The sequence below is a fragment of the Gymnodraco acuticeps genome, unplaced genomic scaffold, assembly GCF_902827175.1.
Source record: "Gymnodraco acuticeps unplaced genomic scaffold, fGymAcu1.1, whole genome shotgun sequence".
In the NCBI taxonomy this organism is placed as follows: Eukaryota; Metazoa; Chordata; class Actinopteri; order Perciformes; family Bathydraconidae; genus Gymnodraco; species Gymnodraco acuticeps.
The window spans coordinates 386,743-411,931 of record NW_022989961.1 but is presented as its reverse complement, the minus strand read 5'-3'; the positions used below and the strand labels follow the sequence as shown (position 1 = coordinate 411,931).

General features: G+C 41.8%; 1 protein-coding gene across 1 annotated transcript in view; it reads left to right on the top strand.

Annotated features, from left to right (window-relative positions):
* LOC117542862 (lysine-specific demethylase RSBN1L-like) overlaps positions 1-25,189 on the top strand; it is a 49,459-nt gene that overhangs the window by 4,537 nt on the left and 19,733 nt on the right. The window contains exons 2-4 of the mRNA XM_034210744.1: positions 2,765-2,914; positions 18,093-18,655; positions 19,205-19,363. Of these exons, the coding sequence (XP_034066635.1) occupies positions 2,765-2,914; positions 18,093-18,655; positions 19,205-19,363 (872 nt within the window). The remainder of the gene's footprint in view (positions 1-2,764; positions 2,915-18,092; positions 18,656-19,204; positions 19,364-25,189) is intronic.

Below are 25,189 nucleotides of genomic sequence, written 5' to 3'. Positions count from 1 at the left end.
CATTAAACAATGCATGTAAACCAGGGAGACTGGGGCTGTTGTGAATCATGTCTGCAGTAATTAGGTTTGTGTGTGAATGCTAATGCAGCATGCTGAAAGAATCCCTGTCCTCGTACAGCGACAGGAAAAGAGAAAATCAAGCGTGGCCGCAATCAGCCTCCAATTAACTATGAATTAACTGTCTGCAGGGTCATTTATTCAGACCCAAGCATTACAAGACCGTTAAAGGGACTGACAAGGAGTGAATGAACAGCAATTTACATTTTGAGATCAGCTTGAATTTGCCACGTATGCACATCTGGACTTAGGAGGGTCCTGGTGGGCCGGTTTACCTGTCGTGTGGCAGGGAGTCCTACAACACTGATATATCGCCTTCACTTTGGTGTCTCACTGCAGTGTTTTAATGTTACGGTTTTCCCTCTTTAATGTGTACATCATAGGCCTGGGTGGCTTTCACCTTTGTTCTGTCTGGTTGCCACCGGGAGTCATTCTATTTGCAGAAATGATATCGAGCATGTTGTGCACATAGCTTCTCCTTTAGCTGTGATGTCTAATCCTGGAAGCCCTCAGATTCCGCAACAAAATACTAGGACACACATTTAGCTTGATTCTGCTGGCAGCACTAACACACACTAGCTAGCCAAAAAAATCTGCTTTTTACAGATAAATGTAACACTATAATATGTAACACTGTAATGTAACAATAATAAAGGTTATTTTAGGGCAAGTGACTTGAAGATACTACAGTTGTTGTCGAAATGTAAATCTGAAACCCCCCTTTGACTTCATGCATTAATGATTCTCCTCCACAGCTCTAAAAGTTGGATGGCAGTGGGGACTTGCGTAGTTGACGTTAACAAACCGTCTGCCTCTGGCCCTCTATGTTTCAAAGTCCTTTCTTCTCTGTGATCATCCGGACAGTTAAAAGCACCTGCTGTGTTCCCCTTCAGAACCCGGCTGCTGCTGCAAGGAAGCCTGAAAACAAGCTCAGAAAAAACCTGAGAAGTTTCATGGATCCCATTCATTTCTGATTCACTTGCACCTCTAGCTTTGTGGTGTATTCCCATGACACATCAACACTGTGAAGCTTCACACCAGTTTAAAACGTGTGAACCTCAAGCAATTCACTGGTGTCCTTTTTGACTTTAAAGGGGGAGCCCCTCTTCTCAAGCTGTGATAAATTAGCACATATTCCAGTTTGTTTAAGACCCAGTCAGCCACCTGGGCTAATTTATCTCCTATTGCGTCTTAATTCAAAGTTTATGAATGCTGCCGCTCTGGCATGGTCGGACATGTTTTCATATATCTGGCATTAGATCTGAGTGAAACCTCCTTTGTGGGCGACTTCCTGTAGTAGAGCTAAATGGATGTTTTGAAACATGCCGTTTCTTCTTTAACAGGCAGCTTACAGTGTCTAGTCATTTTGCAGCATTTCTTAAAACGCTTTGTTAAAAATGTTTGCCTTCCGTTGTTAACCACAAGGTACGAGGGTAATGACTTCCTGCATGTTCAGTAGCAAACCCAAGCGACCTACTTAAGTTCACAACGCCATGGTTTTGATTGAAATATAGTCACTCAAAAGGAGTGTATCGATGCACCGCTGATTCTCCGACTGCTCCTTTAAGCCTTTTTGACTTTCAAAGAATGTTCTCCTTTGATCCTGCAAACAGCCAGTCCAACCCCACTGGGTTCACTCTCCCACTCCCCATGACCACAGGAGAGAGAACAGTCTCAGTCACAGCTTCCTTTTAAATGCTGATCTGACTGAGTTCAAAGAAAAGAAAGAATAAGCAGAAGAACTACTGTGGTGAAAATAAAAAGTTGTTCTTTCTTTATGTGGATATGAAAGGAAATAAAGAATCAAAGGAGAAGATGTATATAAGAATGTAGTTATTTTAAGAAATATTATCTTTATTTGTACAGAACTGTTCTTAACAAAGTGATGAAGTGTTGCAAAGAACACAGCTAAGTACCTAACAGGGGAAATGTCAGAAACCCTAAGAATAAAAACTAAATCTATTGAAATCAGGAAATTCTCTGCAATGTTTCAAGATTATATTTGAAAAAGCAATGAACTCTTTCTTAGCTTGTGCTGGAGGAGAGAGATGATTTACTCCCATCCACACTTACCTTTCAGGAAGCACTGGAGGGGTACGTGGGATGGCTGATATTCATCTTAAACTGCTGCTCTCACCCACAGCCATTTGCAATGAGTGCAACCTGAGAGTGCACTCCAATGCCTTGATCTGCACATATTCCCTCAACACTGAAATGATTCTGTCAGAGGGAGAAGCGCCGGGAAGAGGAAATCAAATAAGTCAGAAAGCAAGGCAGGATTTTTAAGAGCGGATCATATTGACACTAGCAGAGGAAAGAAGACGGAGAGAGTAAGGTGGAGGAAACGTGCAGGATATTTTGAAGAGCTTTATGGCTGTGTGTGAAGTTGCAGAGTGAGTGCTGGAGTCTTAAAGGGAATTGGTAGGTCATTACAGTGCTGAGGAAAGGAGAGAGATAAAACTAAAGGCATCGTGGAGACATGGATTTGTTGCACCAGGGAGGGAACAGGGAACCGTTTGTAGGAGGAAGAGCAATACGATTAGGGAAAGGTAGATGGCCAAGGTGAAACACTTAGCAAGAGTTTAGTCAAGAGGCAGGAGAAAAACAAATGAAGTGCTCTCAAACAAGTGAAGTATGTGTGTAGTGAGTAAGTCTGGGCGCTAATGCTAACCTAAGAGACCTGAAAACATCCCCTCTGCTTCCACAGAGCACTCCAACAAGGACGAGGCAACAGAGAGAGACCGAGAGGAGAGGGAGAAGAAGAAGGTCAAAGACCGCCGAGAGAGGGAGAAGAAGAAGCACAAAGTGATCAACGAACTCAAGATGGAGAACGGAGAAGTCAAGCCGCCCATCAAAGGTTGGTGGAAACACACAATGCAAACCAAGTGATTCATGTAGGGCAGTGGTTCTCAAAATTTTTCTGTCAGGCCCCCCCTTTGGACAAAAAAAAAAGTCGGGCCCCCCCAACACAAATAGTCAGGCTCAGTGGCGACGCCAGAGATTTATTTTGGGGGTGCTGTGGGGTAGCTTGACGTTTCATAGAGGGTGCTCAAACATTTAGGGTTTCCCATTAATGTACCGGTCGCTACAGTGGAATTTTCTACTGCAACACTCCCCACGCATATACACAGTGTACCCGCGACTGTCACAATGAAGGCTCGATAATCAGCTCACGGCTGCATATAGGTGTAAGCAGGGGTAAAGTGTTATTTTTATAGGTGGTGTGTGGACCTCACATAGGGGGGTCCGGGGGCAAGCTCCCACGGGAAGATTTATTTTTAAATATTGAAGTTAAAAGCATCAATCTGGTGCACTTTGAGAGCAAAATGAAGAGATCTATGGATGCATCTCTCAACACCCATATGAAACAGAACTGTAAACAGATTTACTTTTTCTTAATGGATATTTGACAAATCACCTTTTTAAACTTTATTCTTGTTTTACTGTCATATAGTATTTCCTACCTGTTTTTCATTTATTCTCGTATTTTTTTATAACTATAATGATCATATAAACGTGTGCCTTGGAAATAATTGTTTACATTAATGGTGACCAAAACGTTTGAGACCCACTGAGATAACACTGATAGAGTCCTTTAGCTCACTAAGTCTCTCAGTCTCTCAGTCTGACAGGAGAGGACTCTCCTCCACCTTGTTGTTGAAAAAACTCCGTTAGCGTAGCTTGCTAGCACCAGAAGCTAACAACAACGATCTCCGGTACCGGTGCGCTCTCTCTCTCGCGCACACAAAATGGCTCGTTCCACACACACACAGAGCCGAGCTTTAATGAAACACAGAGACCCAGACGTAATAGTACTGCATCATATTATTTTTGAATAAATACTTTTTCAAATTATGACTTTTTTTTTTTTTATCTTTTTTTTTTTTTCTAACAATTTTTCCTCCATGTCTCTCGCGCCCCCCCTGGCATGACTCTGCGCCCCCCAGGGGGGGCGCGCCCCCCACTTTGAGAACCACTGATGTAGGGTGACATTGTTTTTCGTTTGGTTCTTGAAATGTTAAAAAAAATAGCTTTTTTTTTTGTCCAACAAACACTCCAACACAAAAGGCATTCAATTTAGAATCATATTACAAATTAAGAGATTACTGATTCCGACCATTGGAAGCTGTATCCAGTCCAAATCTGACATTGCTGCTTAATAATTCACATTGAGAAAAATCTCAAAAGAGTCAATCTGCGTGTTTTCTTTTGTCTCCAAAGTATGGAGTTTGTCACAGGTGGTTGTAACCGAGGAAGCTGCTGAAGCATCTGTGTTCCCTTATGTTGAGATTTCCTTCATCATCAAACTGTTGATTTGTGTTCTGTTGATTATTATTGTTTTGGTAGCAGATATATGGGAGTGCCCTTTGAGCGATAATAGGGAAAAAAAGATAAAACCCAAACAAGTGAGTTATGGGTTTTTGATTTCTTAATTTCTTAGCAGGAAGCTGTCAAATAACAATTACTGTTTGAGCATTTGTTTGTGTGAGAGTCAGGACTAAATCAATACTTTTCTGTGTTCTGCTGGCTCAGTGATCTAAGCTACACATCCCACAGGCTAATGCATATGTCTTTCTGGCTCTCTCCATGGTATGCAGTGAAATGCAAACGAATGCATTCATGATCATTTTAAAATAAATAATTGCGTTGAGTCAGATCTCTGAGAACAAACACTGGAAGCATTTTTTTCAGTTAGAAACTCATGCAGGTAAAATGCATCACAATTGTTGCTCTTAGCATCTGCTCAGCATCGTGTGTGTGTGTGTGTGTGTGTGTGTGTGTGTGTGTGTGTGTGTGTGTGTGTGTGTGTGTGTGTGTGTGGTGTGTGTGTGTGTGTGTGTGTGTGTGTGTGTGTGTGTGTGTGTGTGTGTGTGTGTGTGTGTGTGTGTGTGTGTGTGTGTGTGTGTGTGTGTGGTGTGTGTGTGTGTGTGTTAGTGTTAAAGGTGACCAATCATGCTATATTTGAAACATATATTGTAGGGCCATACCTGTATATAAATATATTTATTTTTTTTTCAAAATACCAAACAGATCCTGCATTTTAGCCATGCCTCATTTCGCTCTATTTGCTCTTTCCAGCGCTGTTTTTGCAGGGGGCTGATTCTGTGAGCTGCAACTGACCACGCCCCCCTGCAGGAGAGGGGTGTTGGCATTAGGGCAGGGATATCTAGATATTTTCCAAGGTTTGACATCATGAATTGTGCTACTTTTAAAGCAAGCAACGATGTTTTCAAATCTGTAATCAAAAAGCTCCTCAAAAACACTATCGAAGCAGTTCCTGCCGTTGGTACGTTAGTTCAAACAGTAACAACGGACTATTTTTCTTAGCGGATGCATGTCAATTTTAAAAGAATACAACTATTTTTTAAATCAATAAAATCATTTTCTAAATCCATAAAAGCATTTCAATTAATATTGGGAGTCATGTCTTTACTTTGTCGAGAATGTGGCCATGTAATAAGCGGGATAATGTGCACATTGCATGCCGATCTAGATCCCTCCGCTTCGCGTCGGGCTCCTGATCAGCCTGTCGGTGTTCTTTTCCCCATAATGACCGCGTCGCTGTACATTATCCATTACATATGATTATATAGAGTCATTATTCATTTGTTTTAAAGCAGGAGGCGCAAACGCTTGCTTCGGGGAGGGAGAAAAAGAGCCACAGCGGAGAATAAACAGAAGGGCAACCATGGCAACCATGCAAGGGAAGTCTTCTTCGCTGCTTTTGTGGCGGACTACAGCGCCACTTACAGGCCTGGCATATGTACTACAGCGTCTCCAGCGCTTTCGAGCAGCAATGGCCGGTGTCGGTACCAGATGTGTTCGGGGTACCAGATGTGTTCGGGTGTATTTCCGTCGCATCCGTCATCCATCATATCCATCATATTGTACAGCAACTCACCGCAACTCACCTCCCTCTGCTTCCAGCGCTCTGCTGCCACACACCGGCCGTCTGCAGAACTGCAGCCGGAGGAACTCGGGACAGCTTGTTATGTGTGGGGTCTTATGGTGGGGTCCCAAAACTGACACGGGAAATAGATTTAAAAGAAAGAAATAATAATAATAATATTAATAATAGGAACAGTGAAATACAATAGAAAATAATACTAATTTAAGTATGACACATTTATGTACTAATTTTTATTTCTTGATCTGTAGCTATTTGTTTGTCAGTATATCTCATTTACTTTCCCTATTCATTTATTTTTTCATATTTTTGCATGTATTTATTTACACATTCACTGTTTATACTTATTCGCGCATTTGGACCTTTTTTATATTTATGTACTTGTGCACATAAATAATATTTCTAATTATTTACAATAAAAAATAAATCTATTCTGCGTTACTTTAGCCAACACTTTTATAAGGCCACTAGATTAGATAATTACGAAATGTGTAGATAGAATACATATCTTTCAGGTTGTTATTTTGTCATTATTTTTAATGTTTTATTTACCTTTTAGTATTTTTTCTCAATTAAAAAGGAATTCTTTAAAACTCCAACAATGTGTTTATTTATTTTAAGATTTAAATAATGACACAATAGATGTTTTTTTGGATGTTAAGAATCCTTGAAGACCACACTGAACATAATGTAGTTAGTTTCTTTGTTTAACTCTAGTTTTCATTTAATGCCAAATGTAACTCCACATATACAAACAGAGGACATTCAGAGGAAGGGTAAAAACATTGAGATAATAAACAAGCATCAATCTTTTGTTAACATCCAGTTTTATTTGAGAATTGGATATTTCAAAAATGTTCCTACAGATACACCATCATCACTAGAGACTGGACACAGGGTGTGGTATTAGTAGCTGCGTTTACATTCAGTTGGCACAAACCACTAGGATTTACAAAACAGCTGTCGTATTATTGCTGCACGGAAACAAAAACAATACAAGGTGATCTGTTTCAACAAACACAGTAGCATCGTATGTCTGCACGTCTTTACCCACAAATGGGTTAAAACATTTACTTTAACAAGAGCAAACAAAGAGTCACATTTGACCAGTTTCTGTTGTAGTAGTGTTTATGTACTATCATTAAGCCACGGTCAGGTTTGCAACAAAAACGATAATACCTTATGTTTAAAAATGAAACTTTTTGGCATTTCATGATTGTCTCCGTTTCTTCCAAGCTTGTTGTGAACTCTCCCTATTGTATTGTATTGTTTTTCATCACCTCCTTTGATCAATAGGGAGATGATAACACTAACGCTCTTTCAATTCAAAGTGACAAAAGTGCCCGAGATCAGCCTCTTAATTTACCCAGGGCCTAGTGCTTTGCTTTGGGCATGAAAATTCAGGAAACTCCCCTGAGTATTTGATTAAATATCTGAACTTTTGAGAGGAGTTGGGGGACACACGACACATCAAATCACATCTACAGATCAAGACAAAGCGAATGGAAGTACTCCCATACTCCTAGCGTGTGAAAATGTTTGTGAAAAACGTGTGCAAAGTCTCCGAAAACGGAGCAGTGGCTGTGATGCTAGCTTTGCGGCTAGTTGTTATCTTTTATGTTTGAATGTTAAAAAATAACAATCGACAGTGTAAACATAATTATGTAAATAACCCAATTTGTGTTCTGTGAAACGGAAAAGGTTTTTACATTGTTTTTGTTACTTTCTACGGAGCCCTGGAGGGTTCCTAGAGAGAAAAATAAATAAAACGTGGCCACGTTTTACTTTCTCGTGCGCACGCTTTAGTAACTTGTGCGCACGAGTTACTAAAGCGTGCGCACGAGTTACTAAAGCGTGCGCACGAGTTACTAAAGCGTGCGCACGAGTTAATAAAGCGTGCGCACGAGTTAATAAAGCGTGGCCTCGTTTTATTTAAATTGAGGGATTCCTGTCCGTGACTCACAGTATCTGCTGCCCACAGCTGTTTTTTATAGAAGGAAAACCACCTTCACTTTATGAAATCTCTGTGGCACCAGTGGCCTGTACTACGAAGCAGGATTTGCTATTTACACTATTCATTCATGAAGTATGACGCTGCGCTGTCAGCACGCGTCTCCATGTTTGTGATTGGTCAAATGTTGCTAACCCCGTCCCTTTCACGTGAACGCGCTCTCAGCCGGACAGAGAAACCCTGGTTGATTTACTGAGTTGATAACCAGCTTCGTAGGACCGCTTATCGACATCGCGTTTGTTAGGGTCAGTTAAGCCGGGTAAATCGAACATGTCCAAGTCCAGGGTCTGTTGAACTGGCTTCGTCGTACAGGGCTCTGGAGGCAGTAACGTGTAACTCAGCAGAATCTGAGAAGAGCAGCACCAGCTGCAAAGAGCTGTGCCTTTTACTGTTTACTTCACTGCGTTTCCCTTCATTAGAACCGCTGAATAGAGATCGAGGCTGCTACGTTTAACCACACACACCTATACACACATCGAACTACCAGAGTATTCCCCCTCGCTTTATGAAGGAGATGTCCTGTCACCGGGGCGCATGATGTGTGTGTGTGTGCAGAGTATTCTCCCTCGTTTTATGAAGGAGATGTCCTGTCACCGGGGCGCATGATGTGTGTGTGTGTGCTCAGCTCCGCTCTGTGTGCTTGTTCGTGTGTATCCGACACCACCGGCATTTGTTTTCAAATTACCACGAACAGTACTTTAAACAAATCTGGTTCCCCATAGTTAAGTGTATTCCCAAGTGAAAGAAATGTGTTTAATCTTAATCTCGATGTGCTGCCGGAGTGCACCGGAACGAACGATACTATCATAAACAAATGCCCCCCCCCCACACACACACACACAAAACGAGGCCATGCTTTATTAACTCGTGCGCACGCTTTAGTAACTCGTGCGCACGCTTTATTAACTCGTGCGCACGCTTTAGTAACTCGTGCGCACGAGTTACTAAAGCGTGCGCACGAGAAAGTAAAACGTGGCCACGTTTTAATTATTTTTCTCTCTATGAACCCTCCAGGGCTCCGTAACTTTCGTTGCAGTGTCTTAAATTTAATTTAGGTTAACTTCCTGTTTGAAGTTGTTGCTATGGAAACAACATGACGGAGAAAAAGTATAATCTTCTACATATAATAACGGACAAAGTAAAGAATGAGGCTATGTTTAAATGTTCGGAATTTGACCGTGTATGATGGCCCTCTTGAGTTGCCGTACAATATGACGGATGACGGAAATACACCCGAACACATCTGGTACCGACACTGGCCGTGGCCCAACCTCTCATTCCCCTGATAGGTGGAGAATTGACCAATAGCCGTAGCACCACCGTCCTGACATCAGGACAGTGTTCAAATCTGGATCAGTCTGTATCAGATCCGTTGCAGCTGAGTTCCCTGGAACACCGGGGACACATATTCATGTATAAAAGACATACAAAAGTGCATTTCAGTTAAGTGTCACGGCTGGAGGGCAAAGTACATAGATCAAAGTGGGGTGAACACTCTACAAAATAAAACGGGAAAACAAAGACAGAAGTTGACATGACAAAATAAAACAGGGAAAACTAATACGTATCATAACATAAAGGACAGTATTTTGACTGGTTCACTGGTTGACTGGTTCACGGTCCATTCACGCGATTCAATGCACTGCCTCCTCTCGATTCTGACAGGTGACAGGTTGAAACAGTTTCAAATTTGAGCGCTTCAACACTTTATGACCGCTCTAAACAATGCGCAATGTGTAGGTTGTTGTCGTAGTTTGCGTTGTTGCTGTTGAGTTGTTGTTGGTAGGGCTGGGCGATAAATCGATTTTATCGATTAACTCGAGTGTGTAGTTCACGTCGACTTGTTAAAAATGAAAATCGGTTTTCTCCCGTAGTTCGCCTCAGCCCTCCCCCCGCACAGTGCGCGCATTTACCAAATAGAGTGATACACATTACACAAACAACATGACAACGAGCAGGTAAGAACTTGTTCCAAAGAAAGGCACGGTGTCATCCGTTATTTGGAATTGGTTTGCGTTCGCGAGGTCAGATTTAGACCAGACAACACCCCGCTGCAAAGTATGTTTGAAGTCTGTTGATAGCAAAGGCAGCAGTACGACAAATTTACTGTAGCACCTCAAACAAAAGCATCCTGCTGAATGGGAGAAATGTTCCGCGCAGCGGAATGAAAAAGACCGCGGCACTACAAGCACCTCACGCACAGCCGCCAAAATACAGTCTACCGTAACACAGACATTTTCAAACTGCATCCCATATAGTGCTGCGTACCGGTACGCCGAACCGGTACTGGACTTGTAAAAAGTTTCGGTTCAAGTCCGGTTAAAATCGGAACGTCAGGAACCGGTACTTGGACTCGCAAAAAAAACTAGCACTTACGTATATTCTGGTGTCTGTGGTTATTTAAACATTCCCTGATAAACGTTATTCAGCGTCAATAAATGAGTGCTAATCCCAGTGTGCTCAGTGTACAACATCACATGTCATTTCACCTTCGATTCACGGTTTGAAAACGTAGCATTTCACCACATGCTAATGCTAACCGGAAGTGAAGAATTTTCAGAATAAAAGTATTAAGTTAATAGTGTCAACTTCCGGTTTTTTTCAGAATAAAACTGATTTAAATTAAATAGTGTATTTAATTCAAAATTACGCCATATCAACATTGATTTTAATTTCTAAAAGTATGTATGTACATCACTATGTATGTAGTATACACTGTATAATGTACACATGTAGAGTTGTAGAAAATACATGGTGTATAGACAGTACAGTACACTGACTGTACAGTCAGTCACTACAGTGTAGCCTACTGTATAGTAGGTGTGTAACAGTGTAATGCGTATAGTCTACTCTACACTCTACCTTTCAGCAACGTTTTAGGGATTTAGGCTCAGTCAGCTCAGGGACTGTTTGGTTACTTTAGTAGTAAATTAAATAAATGTTTGAACTTTGTAGTAGTTCACTGTAGTTGCTGTCATAAGTCATTTGTAGACGAAGTGGCAAAAAGTGTTTTTTTTACATTTGTACTTTGTAGAGAAATGTAGACACAAGTTGGAAGGGAGCACAATAAACCTGATGAGTTTGAATTTGAGTTAATTATGAGTTCATTTTAAATTGATAATTAGCTCACAATAAGTTCATTTTAGTTACTCACACAACTTGACACAAGCCATGGGTTCAGGTCCGGACTTATAAGTCCGGACCTGAACCTGAACCTCTGGACTTGAGTCCGGACCTGAACCTGAATGTGAGTCCTGTCCAGGTACGCAGCACTAATCCCATATGACAAGAATTCGGCCCGCTGGAAAGCCATTACAGATGCGGTCGGTATGTATATAGCAAAGGATATGGTGCCAATATATCCTCCTGGGACCCAGCCCATTGAAAATGTCCACTGTAGTGGACATTTTGTTAACATGCATCTCCTTTTACTCTTTTGAGCTACTCTATCAATCCCTGATGTGCTGTACAGAAGACATCCTGGTCTTTCCAGTGATATGTCATTGGTTAAAATTGGAACAATTACTTTGTCATCTGCATATTAATGGGGGGGGGGGGGGGGGGGGAAATCATTTTAAATCGTAAATCGGGGATTTCTTTTTTTGGCCATATCGCCCAGCCCTAGTTGTTGGTATTGCATTTGAATTGTAGTATCATTATAGAGCAAACCAGGAAGAAAGATAGGTCGTTCTGGCTCGGGAAACACTTCGAAATGTGGAGAAGTTGTGAACAAAAAGACAATTATCATTAATATAAAAACAGTTCAATATTTCAAGGAATAGATAGCCCAGTGGGTAGAGCCGGTGGCCCGAATGCGGCGATGTCCTCCGCGCAGCTGGTTCAAAGCCCGGAATGGAATCATTGCTTTTTAACTTTAATAACTGATAAAAGGCCCTCTCCTCCCAAAAAAATGTCCAGCACTCTCTAGTCTCTTCTCAATAACCCAATACACACAATTATCAATCTTTAATTGCAAATAGAACATGATATTCAGTCTTAGTGTGTGTGTATCGAATATTTTTCAAGGCAAAGATACGTTAAACCCACTGCAGCCTTGCACTTCGCCAGGAGAGGTCGCTGTAACTGAAGCTTCGAGAAATTAACCTATTTCCGACACAATTGTCCAAGTTGTGTTCGATGCTTCATTCAAAGCTTCATTTTGCCATCACTAAGTACCGGCTAGCGGGTTCTAATTCACAGTTGTTCTGGCCCCATAAAATCGTGGTTCTAGGGCCAGGAACCACCAGGCTGAGTCGGGCTGAGTATGCTAAACTAGAGATAGAATCGCTGGCAAGGGGGCCTACAACTACAACAAGATGAACATATTTGACCGTGATTTAATTGTAATACACGTTTCAAAATGATGCCGAAGTAACAACATACTGATACCGGTTAGTAAAAACCATGAATTAATGCTTTGACAAGTCTGCAGACAGACGGCAGGCGAAAAACCTTTTTAAAATGCGTGTTTTCTAAATGGAGCTTGGCTAAGCTAACGTTATATGCTCCGACCGTCCACACTCACAACAACGGCCTATACAGACATAAATAAACCAGCGACTGTATTCTCCATGACACAGGCAGTCTGTGGTTTGTACTTGTTTAACTTTTGTCTAGTTTCTGAACAGATATGAGGAGCTGTGAGCTCTGAGTTCTAAGAGCTAACGGCTGTGTTGTTTTTCTGGGGCGCTCATTGAAGATGACGTCACGGCTCCGCCTACACTGCGTTACTATAGTAACTACCCCAGTTCCTAAACTGTAATGGAAGCGCAGCATTAAAGTGAGCCGGGCCTAACCAAACCGAGGGAGGCCTGCAGTGGAAACGCGCCACTAGTGGTGACATGATGAGTCAGTTCATTGATTACTGGGGAGATGGAACACTTTTGATAATGGATGAAGTATTCAAGCTTATCAAAAAGTTGAAAATGCACTCGTCTCTATCTATCTTTAACTACACAATGTATGTGTTATTTATTAATAAAGTCCCCAAGAAACCGTCCGACAGCTTTACTCTCAACACTCCATGTTTCCATAGTAACACACTGTCCAACTGTTACTGTGTTAGGCAAGGCACGTTTATTTATATAGCACCTTTCAACACAAGGCAATTCAAAGTGCTTTGCAAAAATGAAAAACATTAAGAGCATTTAGAAAATGGCATTTAACCAGTTAAGCCCTGAGCCTGTTTTTCAGGTTCGAAAATGCCACTAACACAACAAATGATATATCTTCACTTCTAAAAGGGGTAAATTAATAATTATTTTTCTCAAAGCAAGGTTACATCTGTGAGTTGGATGTAGAAGTGTCAGAATCAATATAGATGTTTTTATTTTAAAGTAAATTCAGATGGAACATAGTAAAAACATGTAAATTCTAATGTCCACCTAAAAAAAAAACCTTTACATATAGTGAAAACCACCCTTGCATGATGGGTTAGTAGACTAAAAGCTTTAGGAATCCAAACTATAACATATAAGTACCCTGTATCAAGATTGATGCAAAACAAGTTAAATTTGACCTTTTTAGAGAGATTTAGAAAAATAAAGTCTAAGCGGACTCACCTCTGGGTAATTTGGGAACCATCGGTTCCATTTGAACTTGTTCACTGTAAAAATCATTTTATTACTTTGAATTATCACTATAGGTATTCATTCCATCCAAATACAACTGTTGTGAAAAAAATTAAATTAAATAAAACATAGGCTTACTCTTACAGTGAGCCTCTGAATTAGCCCCGAGCGAAAAATGCTAACCTATTACAGCACCGAAAATCACTCCTCGCTCCCTTATTACTTATCCTAGCTGCACATCCAACACATTGTTTATGATCGCAAGGAGACACAGAATCTAACGGTGCCCACCTGAACAGCCCAACACTGAAAGATACAAACTCGCGACGTTATCAACAAAAACGTACATCAAAACAAATGGCGCTAGCGCTAATGCGCTATGCTAACAATGACTTACCTTCCTCGTTGTCTGGTCTAAACTGGTCTTCAATGGCATTAAAACGATAAAAACGATGATGTAGTTAATCCATAGATTAATATCCAATGGGGCTGTGTCCCCTTTGAAATGTTCTGATAATCTATAAGCAATAAAACTGCAATTCTGTTATCTGCTGTCCGCTCTGTGCTCCGTGCGCTCTGGGTCCTGCTGCAATACCTGCTTCTTTACGCTGTAAACAATAAATGAAGTGGGCTGCGTAATGTTGGCACGCTGGCTGGAATTCTTTATAATTTGCGCAGGACCATATCTCTGGAACCCATTGGTCGATTCGTGTGATTTACACCTTTTTCTTAACCATCAGAACCAATAGAATCGATGGGCAGTTCCCAAATCTACGTAAACATTACCATAGTGGACGTAATAGAGAACCAAACGAAGCATATCTGAAAGTGCAAGACTGGACGGAAATACTTTATACCGAGTATATTGCCATAAATATGATGATTGATTATCAGTAAAAAATTATACGTGACACAAAGACATTGGATTAACCTTGAGATGCGTTTTTATTCCGTTGAACACAACTTTTGATCACAAATCAAAAAAGGTAAGACGTAATTATTGTAATATTTTTGGAACCGGATGTTGTTTACTTTCTCTTTTCTGGCTGATAGCTCCAGGAATTCGAGGTCGGACAGTGATGACATTACATGTGTGGAATCTGTGGAGTCTCAGCTTTAAATCGTATATCTTGTTTGTGAAGTTAAGATAGTAATAAGGGCATTTCTACCGTGTGTTGTGTGTAAAAAAGCGTTAGCATTAGTTAGCATTTTTTCGCTCAATGCTAATTCAAAGGCTTGGTATTACTCTTGTGTTTTTTTTAGCTAACAATTGTTCTTATTGTCAGTAAGCGGAGTTTCTTACCTTTAAAAGGGTATGAAACATTAATAGTTTCATAAATGATAAGAAGCCCTGACACATGTGAGAAAAAAAAAACTGTGGGAGGGGTCCACTGGGGGGACCTTCGGGCTTAACTGGTTAAAATCAGTCATTAAAAAGCAAAGATAATCAAATCAACATTAAACGAAAAAATACATGGATAAAATGTACAGTGCAGCTTAAGATATGAATAGTTCAATTAAAAGCAGCGGCAAAAAGAAAAGTCTTCAGCCTGGATTTAAAAGTAGTCAGAGTTGCAGCGGACCGGCAGGTTTCTAGTTTGTTCCAGATATTTGGAGCATAATAACTGAACGTCTCCATGTTTAGTTCTGAAGACCTGAGAGTTCTGGATGGTTCATCATTTAGCAGGAGGTCAGAAATGTATTTTGGGCCTAAACCATTCAAAGCTTTATAAACCAGCAGCATTATTTTAAAATCAATTCTTTGACACACAGGAAGCCAGTGTAAAGACTTCAGAACATGAGTGATGTTTTAGTGTGAAGGTTAATCATCACAGAAAAGGCTCTGAAGTTATATGCTAGTGTTTAACCAAAGACAATGGTGAATTATGTCCCGAGTGTCAGCTACATTAAAGCTTTTTAAACCTTGATTAAAAAAACAATCATGATGTCTGTGTGCATAAACAAGCAGAAAGGAGAAAGGCCAGTCCCCCTACAGGTGTGCCATGCTAGTGTTTCATGTGTATGTTGGAGAGTTTCATTGTTAACCTTTCGACCGCAGTGAATTATTTGCTGAGCGGTGTGAGCTCATGTCCGTCTAATTTTCCTCCCCCCCTTTCTCTCTCTGTATTTGACATTACCCTTTTGAAACAGACATGCACACACACAACAATCCGACATGACATGGTTGCCATTTTATCCTGAATTCTCCTAGAGCTTTAGTCAGACTCACAGCATTTCTCTGTGCTGGTGTGCCATGATCCCCCTGTGACCGGTGAAGGCCCCGGTGAAGCCACAGAAGGGTGCAGATGTAAATCCCTTTGATAATTCAGCTCACCTTTTAAACCTTCAAACTGAATGTGAGGTGGACAAGCGTCCTTGGCACGGCATTACATATTCGCAGTATGAGAGGGAGAGGCTGATAAAGTGGTCCTGCCAGAGAGACAAGCATGTGATTGTGTTCGTACAATAAAAGAGACACTGCAGGATCCATGGTGGGAATCAAGAGGGAGTCTCTCCCCACCACAGAGTAGATATTCAGTTAAACTGAGTGAGGCATTTAATCAGAGAGTGTTAAGTTTACAATTGGAAATGACGACAGAGAGAGGCACCCCGAGGAAACTTGTATAGAAAATCAATACACAGCAAGCAGCTATTCTGACTGCAGGGCTGCTTTACTACTCTGAGGTGGTGTGTGTGTGTGTGTGTGTGTGTCCCGCTGTGTGTGTTTTTATTTGTCACTTATCTGACCTTACAGCGACTGTTGAGCCATGTGGTCCGCTCTTATACAAATGGGTGTGTTTGTGTGTGAGCAAAGAGGTGACATCCCGGTTTGTACACACTTGGGCGTTGTTTTTTAAATGTCAGAGGAAAATACATCCACCATGTTTTAAATGTTTTTAAAGCGTGAACCCAAATGATGGAACTTTTGTTGATGTTAATCTTCCCTTCATTGTTCTTGTTTTTCGAGATTGAACAGGGAGATATTTCCTGTCAGGGGTGCTGCTAGTTAATGTTGGTCAATCATAGTCGATCAATACAAGAAGGTAATGAAAACATCTGATAGGTGATCACTTTAATCATTTGCTCTGTGATTAAATTCACACATTTGGATTGTATAATGTGAGGTATGCTGTTTGTCTCTGTTTAATATCATTCAGATTTAAACATTGTTGGATTTTGAACGGTTAGTCAAACAAAACAAGAACATTTTCTGACATTGTGTAGACGTGAATAAACATAACTATTGGCAGATTCATTGATAATAAAGACAATTGTTAGTGAAGCTTTCTCATACGACAGAAACGATGATTGCAATACGTCTGTCTACGATAACGTCTATTTATTTTTTGCCAATTTTAATCAGATACTGACAAATAAATGTTCAATCATAGGTTTAGACAAATGATTACTAAGGAACCAGTAATCGACATTTAAATTCAACTTTGAGCTTAGCTATATTTTACTCACATGGCTGCACTTCTCTTGTCGCCATGTTGAGCACAAAAAACACTTAAAAAAATATTTCTGTGTGCGAGAATATATAATTGGGGGAGGGGTGCCTAGTGTAGCTTAGGTATTGTACTGCAAATATCTTCTTGCTGTCTCAAGCGTGCACACACACACACACACACACACACACACACGGTGCTCCTTTGCTCTTTTTCATCCTGTCTCATTCCCGCCTTATCTTGTGTCGGACGTGTGTGAGGTACAAACTAGAGTGTGTGGGTGTGTGTGTGTGATGATAGCGGATATGTGAATTATGCTGAGGCAGCAACTATCAAAAATACTCGCATGCGCACACACACATAGTAAATGTATATGTATCCGCTTGTTTACACAACCGCTGGGTAAGAATGAACCAGCCACAACACATTTCCAAATGGATGTTAACAGCTCACACACACACATACACATACACATACACACACATATGCTTAAACACCTCAGGCGTCATGGAGACCGTCCACCATGTGCGTTATTATCTCTTATCAGATATTCCTCTGGTTGTTTCCTGGCTTTGTCATATCTGCTTTTTTCCAGGGATGCTATTGCAGTCCTTAAATGATTTGTCTACATTCACCCCCGGAGACACACACCACCTGGGAGAAGAAATGAGTCATCTGTCTACAATAGTTAGGACGAGTCATTATCTTTTGCTGTATTGTTTTTTAAAATAGGGAATCTATCAGATATCACTTTGGTTTGGTGATTAAGAACAGTGAAAGTAAATGATACAACAATATGATGGAAATGATTTAATTGTTCTGTGTTTGGCCCTTCTATATAACCTGCTTTGACGAATCGTCAGCACTTGATTTCCTGTTTTCACTTCACCTCATTTCACTGAAAGCTTTCTCTGAGCTCTCATCATTGCAAGAGGACAGTAAACGCTGTCTTCTTACAGCGAGCAATGGAAAGAGCCGTGGGCTGGTTTGTTGATCCATCAAAATGACCTATTTTTAATCTTTAAAGAATGCCGTCTCCTTTAAAAACTGTCTTCCCCTCAAATGTGTAATGTCTCTTTCTCTGCCCCTTTGTCCAGATGAAAGAGAGAAGGCCAAGATCAACCCAGAGGACCTGCAGATCAAAAAAGTGAAGAAGAGAAAGAAGAAGAAACATAAAGAGGGGGAGAAGCACAAACGAGTGAAGATGTACCACCGCTCCTGCCAAACCATTTGTGCCGGCCTGTTTCTCCTCCCTTCGTCTTCCCCACCTCCCAACTCCTCTCCCTCATCCTCTGATGTCACTCCTAACTCCTCCCTGTCTCCATTTAAGTCCCCCCTACCTGTTTACCCTCCACCCAACAACAAAACTGCACACCTCTCTTCCTCTCCTCATCTCACCCCCAAATCTCTCTCAAACTGCGCCCTCCTCGACTCCGTCAACTCTCCGTCAAAGACCCCGACCCAACCCCAGCATCAGTGCAGCTATCCCGGCATGGTGGGCTTGGAGTTTGCCCCGTACATCCACATAGAGAAGCAGCCGAACGGGGGGGCCCTGGTGGCCCACGCCTACACCTCCCAGCTCTCCTCCCTCTCCCCGGGCCAGATGCAGAGGTTCGCCCAGGAGTTTGTCACCCTGTCTTTCAGCGAGGACTCATCGCAGGTACGACAGAGTCAGATATTCACCAGGGGCCTCATTACAGAAAAGTGTTCTGCTTGTGTTATCTTATCGTTTCAAAGATAGGCAAAGTCTTATCTTCCCAACACAGAAGCAATTCTAAAACTCATGGCTGTGTCCTATCATATCTCAGTCCTCCTTTCTTTTCGTATAAAACAACAGCTGTAAATGAGCTTGTTCATTAGGCCCTGTCATGCCTGTATTCATGTTCAAAATGCACAGCAGAATGGCCCGTATCTCTTATTATAGTGCATGTGTGATCTGTACAACCACTGGCAGGAGCGCTGTGCGTTCTGCAGGACTCTGCCGTCCTAATTTAGGATTCCTAAATCCTATAATTAGGACAGTTTGTTATTGTAATAGCTCAATTCCTATCCAAAGTAAAAGCATTATGGAAACATGTTGTGTAATACAAACAAACCTAAATGTCCTCCTCAACTGAGATCGGACCAGGCTTAAGACGTCTCTGTAAAAGGGCCCTTAGTACATTTATACAATATAAGTTTAAATTGTATTACTGTCCTTGTTTTTCAGGCAGCTCATTACGTGATGGGGATCGTCCATGGAGAAGCCAGCTACCTGCCGGACTTCTTGGACTACTTCTCAAGCAAGTTCCCAACCGCTCCAGTCAAAATGGAAATACTGGGAAAGAAGGACATAGAAACCACCACCATGGTTAATTTCTACTCTCAGGTCAGTCACATATGGAGGCGTGTGGCGTAGTGGGTTGTTCGTAGGTGTTCGGATCAGGGGGTCACAGCAGGTTCAAAACCCTCTGCAGTCAGCATGTCGTTGTGTCCCTGGGCAAGACACTTCACCTCCTGTGGGGATTGCCCACAGTATTGAGTATGTTAGTCGCTTTGGATAAAAGCGTCTAACATGTAATGTAACATATCATCTGGAAAAACAGCTTTTGTCTGTGGTCATTCAGTCCAGGGTTAGGGTTAGGCTCAGCAGATGCAGATAGCAGATGATGAACAGTCGGATAGTAAATGAAAAAAAGATTGACAAAATAGCCAGGGCCGAGTGTTTCCAAGCCTCTCACTGTCTGTCCGCTGTATCTATCAGGCTGCGGAGTACTACAACTGTCCATGAATACAGACACCATCTGAGGCCATTGTGGAAATAGAAAACACTTAGACTTCCTGTTCTCATTTCAGACTTTCTAACTCGTACAGACACACAGGAAGAGGTGGAAACCTGCTGATTACTCTGAGATTGCACACACGTCATCTGTTGCACATGCTCATCTTAGTGTGCGTCCTGGGCACTGCAGTTTAAATACTGTGTATTTGTGTCAAACTTCCAGGTTTGTGATCTCTCTGTTATCATACAGGATGGGAACAGAAAGAGTGTTGAGTTTATGAATGGCTTGACCTCTGGGTCAGTAGGAAAAGTATCAAATGAGTTCAGCCATCCGTTTGATCTCTTTTCAGCTGACATGTACACCACCATGTGTATGAGCGGGAATATGTACATAAAGCTTATCACTGTCTACCTGCACATTTACAACATCAGACTTTCTGCCCTAGAAAGCAGCTCTTTTTCTTGAAAACAAAGATAAATGAACAAGGAAGGCTGATGGAAATAGAAATATAAGAAGGTGAAAAGAGAGCATACGTCAGATGGATGGTTGGATGGATGGAAGGAAAGATTTAGAGACGGTACGAGCTGGGGGAGAGGATGGAGGGATGCTAAGGGAGGGAAAGAGATCGATGGGTGGATGACGGATGGCTGCTGTTTGCGGATAAAAAAAGTGATGTTGTTAAAGCTTTAACCATCTGGTTTGAGAATCTGCATCAATCTGCAGAGCTGTTAGCTTCTGGCATTCATTCAGGTGTCTGATTTCTCCGAGCAATTGACAACATTCACAACCTGTCTGCCTGCCTGTCTGCCTGTCTGTCTCTCTCTCTGTCTCTCTGTCTGTCTGTCTGTCTGTCTGTCTGTCTGTCTGTCTGTCTGTCTCTCTCTCTGTCTGTCTGTCTGTCTGTCTGTGTGTCTGTCTGTCTGTCTGTCTGTCTGTCTGTCTGTCTGTCTGTCTGTCTGTGTGTCTGTCTGTGTGTCTGTCTGTCTGACTGTCTGTCTGTCTGTCTGTGTGTCTGTCTGTCTGTCTGCCTGTCTGTCTGTCTGTCTGTCTGTCTGTGTGTCTGTCTCTCTGTCTGTGTGTCTGTCTGTGTGTCTGTCTGTCTGTCTGTCTGTCTGTCTGTCTGTCTGTCTGTGTGTCTGTCTGTGTGTCTGTCTGTCTGACTGTCTGTCTGTCTGTCTGTGTGTCTGTCTGTCTGTCTGTCTGTCTGTCTGTCCTGTCTGTCTGTCTGTCTGTCTCTCTGTCTGTCTGTCTGTCTGTCTGTCTGTCTGTCTGTCTGTCTCTCTGTCTGTGTGTCTGACTGTCTGTCTGTCTGTCTGCCTGTCTGTCTGCCTGCCTGCCTGCCTGTCTGTCTGCCTGCCTGCCTGTCTGTCTGTCTGTCTGTCTGTCTGCTCAGCTGTCTGTCTGCCTGTCTGTCTGTCTGTCTGCCTGCCTGTCTGCCTGCCTGCCTGTCTGTCTGTCTGTCTGTCTGCTCAGCTGTCTGTCTGCCTGCCTGCCTGCCTGTCTGTCTGTCTGCCTGCCTGTCTGTCTGTCTGGATTGTGTCCTCTAAGCACGGAGACACACCTGGACCTCCTCGTTCATCCTCTGTCTATAGCTCACTAATGAAAAGCCTTTTGTCGCCTCAAACCCCCTGAGAGGCTTTGTATTGAGATACTGCCGGGTATTTCTCAACGTGAGTGCAGGCTAACACAGAGTGTGTGTGCTACTGAAGGCTAGAGCAGTTCATGCTCTCAAACACACTGCTTCTGGCTATTTCTTTTCTTATTAGCTTAGCTTTTGCCAGTTCTGCTTCAAAACGCAGATGTGATCCCTGCATGCCTCTGATACATCTGAGATAATGAATGAATAAAACCTCTACTTGTCTGAATATAGTTTCCCCTGCAAACCTGTGTCCTGACGGAGCTGCCCCTTTAAGAGCAGTCTTTCTTGCAGGGCTAACGTCGTCATTGTCCATTGGTCTTGTTAATTCCCCCCCCCCCCCCCCCCTCCTAGCTCTCAGCAGTGACCTTGGAAAGTAGACATGCAGTCTACACACACACACACAAACAGATGTGAGTGCACACCGATATATACACAGCGCAGGTACACACACAGACAGATTAATGATTTCTCTCACACACTTTTCCCCCACCTTTCTTTCTCTTCAGCAGCTTAGTGTTCCCCCCCTCCCCCCTCTGCGTTAGTCTGTCATTCCCTCTCTTTTATCCCTCTTGTCTTTATGTTTTTGCTCAGTCGTTTGGTTCAACGTTCCTCCTTCAAATGGCTGAACAGCAGCTTGTTGTACCCTGTGAGAGGGGAAGAAGGGAAGACATTGAGACATTTAAACCGTCAGACTGAATGAATATTAATGTAACGATTATCCTGGCCAAATAATTGAAACAATTGAAACAAACAGAATACCTTTATTCTTCCCACAGAGGGGACATTCACATGTGTTAAAGCAGAAAAGAGCCAAAGATAGCTTCATATCAGCTAGGAAGCATGCATAAAACAAAAATTACACAATTGACTAAATATACATCTGTAACCGTTTTGAAGTTATAGCAGCCAGGTATATATTGCACAGTTATTAACAACATATATATATATATATATTGCACATCATTTGTATCTCACAACAAGGGGTGTTATAGCATAGTCATCATTGAATAGCATCACAGATACGACACTCAGACTTTTAAATGAAAAGAAACAATCAAAGAAACTTGAATTAAGCAGAAAGCGTAGGTTTGGGAGTAAATTAGCCCACATTATGAAATTATTTTACGATATTGTTGATGACTCCAGTACAGGCGTACGGACCTCGGTCCTGCCGCAGTACTGTCGTACCAATAATGACGTTCAAGAACGGCCTCAAGTGTATGATTGCGATTCTATTACACAAACTATCATTGTAATCAACAATATCGTAAAATAATTTCATAATGTGGCTAATTTGCTCCCAAACCTACGCTTTCTGCTTGAGTTAATCTCCGTCAGAAAGTAGTTCCTAGAAAGTAGTTCCCATGGTAACGATAGCCGATCAATCGAACACTCCTGCTACCCCGCTTACAGTTATTGATATAGCCTAATTATAGTAAATAATATATTATTAACCAATTTATTGAAAACAATTCTTGAATTAGGCTATTTAAATATCTGAGTAATCACTGCGTGGGATTAGCGGAACAAATCCAATCAGGCTGTCCATGGTGCTGAAACATTTTGGGTTCAGAATGAAGGTGGATGTTCATGCTGCCATTAAAAGTGCAATTCTTGAAACAGCTCTCCATGAACTCCATGCCAGACTTGTTTGCAGGTGGTGCTGTGGTGTTCACGGGTAGGACTACGTTATAGGAAGAGCTTTCCTCCAGTGGCCGTTTCATGGCGTGTCCCGGACCGGCAAAAAGCGCGTTGCTCCACATCTTGCTGTTGTCTAGAGATGGAGCCCAGTAGCTGCGAAGCAATGACTCGTTTTTATGTCTGCTAACGGACATGATTTCTCTGGCCGATTTCCAACGAGAGACAATGTATAACAGTGTAACGGCTGTGTGTCGCTAAACGTCACTATGGAAACCACACGATGTAGGCTCATGGAAGTAGTTTCGGTAGGCTAGTGGCGTGTGTAGGCCACTGGATACTTTGTGATTAGGCACGTTCTATTTGATCGTTGTTTGATCGTGGAATCAAACACGCCTATTGACCAATCAGAGAGCTTGCTCAAACCTATGTGTTATAGAATTAATGATAAATCCTAAGGAGCACAGAAATAAGCAGGGGGGATTAAAATAGCAGCATAGCAATTGTGGGTGGCTGTACTTATCTGATCAGTCCTGTATTTCTTTTAGTCTGACCCTTTTTTCACTTCTCTTCTATTATTACGAACTAGATCCAAAGTCACTTACGTGTTGAACGTGAATATGCTCACGTGTGTGTGTGTGTGTGTGTGTGTGTGTGTGTGTGTGTGTGTGTGTGTGTGTGTGTGTGTGTGTGTGTGTGTGTGTGTGTGTGTGTGTGTGTGTGTGTGTGTGTGGTGTGTGTGTGTGTGTGTGTGTGTGTGTGTGTGTGTGTGTGTGTGTGTGTGTGTGTGTGTGTGTGTGTGTGTGTGTGTGTGTGTGTGTGTGTGTGTGTGTGTGTGTGTGTGTGTGTGTGTGTGTGTGTGTGTGTGTGTGTGTGTGTGTGTGTGTGTGTGTGTGTGTGTGTGTGTGTGTGTGTGTGTGTGTGTGTACACTGAGGGCATTTCTCTGGTGCTGAGGATTAGAGGAGATTACAGCAGTCCATTTTCTCAGGCGGTTCCGCCCTGCAGCCAGTACATGATGTGCTTAGACAGTGAGGAAATGTAGACTTTCCGGTTTACTTACTGAGTAATAATTTATTTACATCATTAGATTAAGATTATCTAGAATAACTGTCTGCAGCTTTATAATTGTGCTGTGCCCTTTTTGGACTCATGTTGGTACTTGTAGCTGCTGTATACAAGCTTTCACAACAAAGCCATATCATGTAAACTAGCCAACAGATACTGTAGCATGTAAGATGCATGCTTTGAAAATGAAATATGGTCATTTGATTTTGATGCTATTATTAGCTATGACTTACTATAGGAATGAAGCTATCTCTTTTTGGGAAATCCCGTTTCAATTGTTTGTGCTCTACATTTGACCTAAACACAAGTTTTGTTAATTTAGGTTGATTAGTTGTTTACTGTTTTAGATTTTCAGATTAAACCTCATCAGAATCCAATAGTGTCTGACTGTAGCTCTATGCTCCAGCTCTGAGTCTGTACACACCCCCTCCTCCAAAGCTCTGTTGCACTCTGCCTCCAAACTGTCTCCAACACAGGCCGTTTCTCAATGTCGAGTAAACCTGCTGCAGAGCCACTATTTCAAGTATACTACGTCATCGAGTGGCGCCGGAGGACTGTTTAAATGCATGTTAAATGCCCAGCATTCGGCGCCACTCGACAACGTAGTATACTTGAAATAGTGGCTCTCTCTACTCGACATTGAGAAACGGCCACAGTGTTCACACAACAAGCCTCCACTGCATCAGTCTCCATTGCAGCGCTTCAACTTTGACACAGCCATGGTGTTATTTTGGACTTCAATGTAAGTGAAAGCAATCGTTACTAGGATCGGGTGATTATTCTATTTTCTTATTTTCAAATTGTGGTAACATAAAATGACCTATGGGTACACCCTGTATAGTGTTACATAGGTTTTTGTGCATGTAAATGGTAAAAAAAAGTATTTGTAAAAAAAAAGTGACCTAGTCAAAATGATCAGCATAGGATGAAACAAACCTCAATCTCATCCCCAAGCAGCATAAACATAACCATTACATATTTGTTTACTGTGTGTTAGTTCATTATGGGCTCAGAACAGTCTCATAATACACACATGCGCACAGAAGGATTCACACTTTTATTTCCGGATCCACACTTGTGTTTTTCAAT